Below are 3,192 nucleotides of genomic sequence, written 5' to 3' on the forward strand. Positions count from 1 at the left end.
GATAGAAAAAATCATAATTATTGAATAATATTACATATTTAAATTTTTTTGTGAATTAAGTCTAATCAAATTAAATAATAAAAATTAAAATAATATTAATTATAACTGATTTTTATTATGTTAGATCAATTTTTATGATGGTTATAGACGATGATAGTGGTTGTAGATGTTAAGGGTGGTGGTGGTAGTGGTGTTTATGACAAGGATAAATTAATATTTTGATATGAAATAGAAATTTAGTGTATTGTTGTGGATATTGTTACCAAACACAATAAAAAAAATTATATATATTAATATCTATGTGTTGTTATGTCTTTGTGTATCTATCCACTCTTTTATATCTTTGACTCTTTGAAAATTTCATTTTAACATCTCTTAAAAAAAGATAATAAAATTTTCTCATAAAAATAATTACCTTTATATTAATTACGTAAATAGTCATTTAAAAAAAAAGTGATTACAGTTACACAACTATATTAAATATTTTACATGGTTCAGCTCATCAAAATTAAAATTAAATTCATAATCGTTTAACAAAAAAAAAAAATTATGTTGGATTATGCTTTAATTGTTTTTAAATTAAACTTTTTCATTTATTATTTTCTAAAAAGATGATTAAAAGAAATTAAAAAAAAGGGGTATCAGTTTGGCGTGCGCTGAAGGCTAAAAAGCTTAAGACTTCGAGCGAAGAACAAGACATAGAGAGTAAATAAATGGGTTTTGTTTTATATTCATAAAATCGGCAAAAGATGATGAAAGAAAAACAAAGTGGATTGATTTGCGTTATTGAATGAATTCTTCATTCATTCATTGATATTCATATTCAGTCAGCAACACCACCCTTTTACTTCGCTTTCCTCTTTCACATGGCGCCCACTCAAACAAAACTCCACAAACCCCTTTCCTTTCTTTTCTATCTATTTCCCTAGCTAGCCTCTGATTCTCTCTCTGTGTGTGTGTGTGTGTCACTGTCACCGTAAATTACTGCACTCAAAGTTAGGGCTTTTGTTCTCTTTTGGATTGAAGGAAAAAGAATCTGTCTTTCTTAGTTTTTGTGATTGTTTCGGTTGTGAGTGGGTTTCGGAATTTGGGTTTTTTCTGTGTGCTTGATTGAAGAACAGAAAAAGAAGATGAGTTGGCGGAGGGTGTTGAAGTCTGCGCAGGCACTTGCTGCACACACCTTTCTGTTGTCTCATTATTTAATTATTTCAGAAAGTTTTATTTTTGGGGGCTGTAATTTGCTTTCGTTGCATGTTGAATTTGGGTTGTCTTTTTGAAAAAGTTTTGGTTTTGATGGTTTTGTTGAGGATTAGTGAGCTGGGCAGGCATTTGCTTTTTTTTTTTTGAAGCTGTTTTTTCTTCAATTCTTCTCACCGTGGCTTCTGTTGAATTTGTGGGTTTCAGTTATGATGATTGTTGTTACTGTTATTTCTTTGAGTTGATGAAGTTTTTACACCTCTTTTGTTTGTTTGTTTTGTGATTGAGAAAGTGAAGTGGGGTTGAGTGATTGTGATTGTTGTGACTGGTCCTACATGCAATGTCTTCTCTAACTCTTAAGGGAAAGTCTCAAATGAGATAGAATTTGTTAATCATTGTCCCTCTGATCAACCCAAATATGGCAAAGGTTAACTTCAATGATTAAATTTTCCTGTGATCAATATGGCTACTGATGTAACTTATTGTTGAAAGTGTTGGTGATGCTTGTGACGGGTTTCAACAATTGGAAATGGTCACAATCACAATATCTGAGCTACTGATAATAGTAATTGTAATGTCTTCCCCCAATTTCTTGTCCACAGTTCTCAACACCCTTGTGTAGGGGATGTTAAAGAATAACATATTATGATCCTTTATGTTTTTCCCCCTTATTTTTTTTTTGGTTTTTTGTGCAAGTCCATCAAGTTCAGAGTGTATTCTAGCAAATAAACAGGAAACCAAGAACAGAAAATGGAAAAGTGCCATAAAAAATGATTAGTTTGATTGTGCTATCTGAGGTTTGACATTTTAGAATACAGAAGTTTTTTGCTATCTGATTTGACTTTGATCAACAGGATAATATTTTTCCCTCTTTGGATGTTTCATGCTGTTGTGGCTCGAGGAAGGTTTTCACTACCAGCACCATCAGCCCCGCGTAATCGAAATGTAAGCCATTTTAATTTCTAATGAAATTTGAGAGCATTTTGAGTAGTTTGGGAAACTTGGCTTCAGAACCATGGTTGTTTGTGTGTTGTTCTTTGACTATTGTCGATAATTTAAACCCCAAGATATGGTTGTTGGCTCCTCCTTTTTCTCTTTTACAAAATATTATTATGAAGTGGATTTTTTTTCGATGATCAAATGCAAGACTAATTTCTGTTTTATGACAGTGGGCACCGTGCCATGCCGTCGTTGCAATGCCATTGCTTATTGCATTTGAATTGCTCCTTTGTATATATCTTGAGAGCTTATACGGTACATCAAAATTCCTTACCTTTTTCTCTTCGTAATTAGGGATTTTCATTTATTTTCATGCATTCAATGTATATTTTAGTAGTCTTTGTGTGGAGTATTTATTTAGAAATAAATTTTTAAGTTGGTATGATTTATTCATCTGGTTAGATTGAAGCTGATTAATTCCTACAATAGAATTGTGAGAATTTAAAAAACTTTCTTGTAAAAGGCTTAAGTTCCTGAAGTGACATCAATGCAAGTTATCCAATTATACTAATGCATTTTTTTTTTTTGCACAGTTCGTCACTTTCCAGCAGTCAATCTGAAGATCGTGTTCCTTCCCTTACTAATATTTGAAATCATCATTCTCATTGACAATTTCAGGTACTTGTCCTGGATAGTTTTCTTAAATCATATTTTTTTGGCTGGTTATTTTCTTCCATTACTAATGTTTGTGCTGTCCTTTTTTCTTTCTCTACTTCCTTGAACAATTAGATACCGGTTATTGGTGACCATTAGGTTTGTTATGCAGTGCTTTGTAAAATTGGTTGGTGTGGGTTCATCCTCATTATTATTTCTCAGCAATACCAATCAATGTCTGTTTTCTGTGCAGAATGTGTAGGGCTCTAATGCCAGGAGATGAAGAGAACATGAGTGATGAGGCGATATGGGAAACTCTTCCTGTAAGCCTTTTCATATCAATAATAATCTTTTGAAAAGATCCGTAAAAGAAAACATGCAAAACCGGCTGCATTTTTCAAA

At 32.2% G+C, this 3,192-nt stretch overlaps 1 protein-coding gene across 3 annotated transcripts in view; it reads left to right on the forward strand.

The window, feature by feature from the left end:
* The window catches only part of LOC107630405 (transmembrane protein 185B), a 31,195-nt gene that overhangs the window by 23,935 nt on the left and 4,068 nt on the right, over positions 1-3,192 (forward strand). For 2 of the 3 annotated variants that reach the window (XM_021118847.1, XM_021118843.1), the window contains exons 2-5: positions 2,052-2,142; positions 2,367-2,451; positions 2,730-2,814; positions 3,044-3,113. In XM_021118847.1, the coding sequence (XP_020974506.1) occupies positions 2,052-2,142; positions 2,367-2,451; positions 2,730-2,814; positions 3,044-3,113 (331 nt within the window). Of the gene's footprint in view, positions 1-670; positions 1,190-2,015; positions 2,143-2,366; positions 2,452-2,729; positions 2,815-3,043; positions 3,114-3,192 lie in introns of those variants that run through there. The other variant, XM_016333513.2, reaches the window with a different exon arrangement.

This window comes from Arachis ipaensis, chromosome B03, assembly GCF_000816755.2.
Source record: "Arachis ipaensis cultivar K30076 chromosome B03, Araip1.1, whole genome shotgun sequence".
Lineage (NCBI taxonomy): Eukaryota > Viridiplantae > Streptophyta > Magnoliopsida > Fabales > Fabaceae > Arachis > Arachis ipaensis.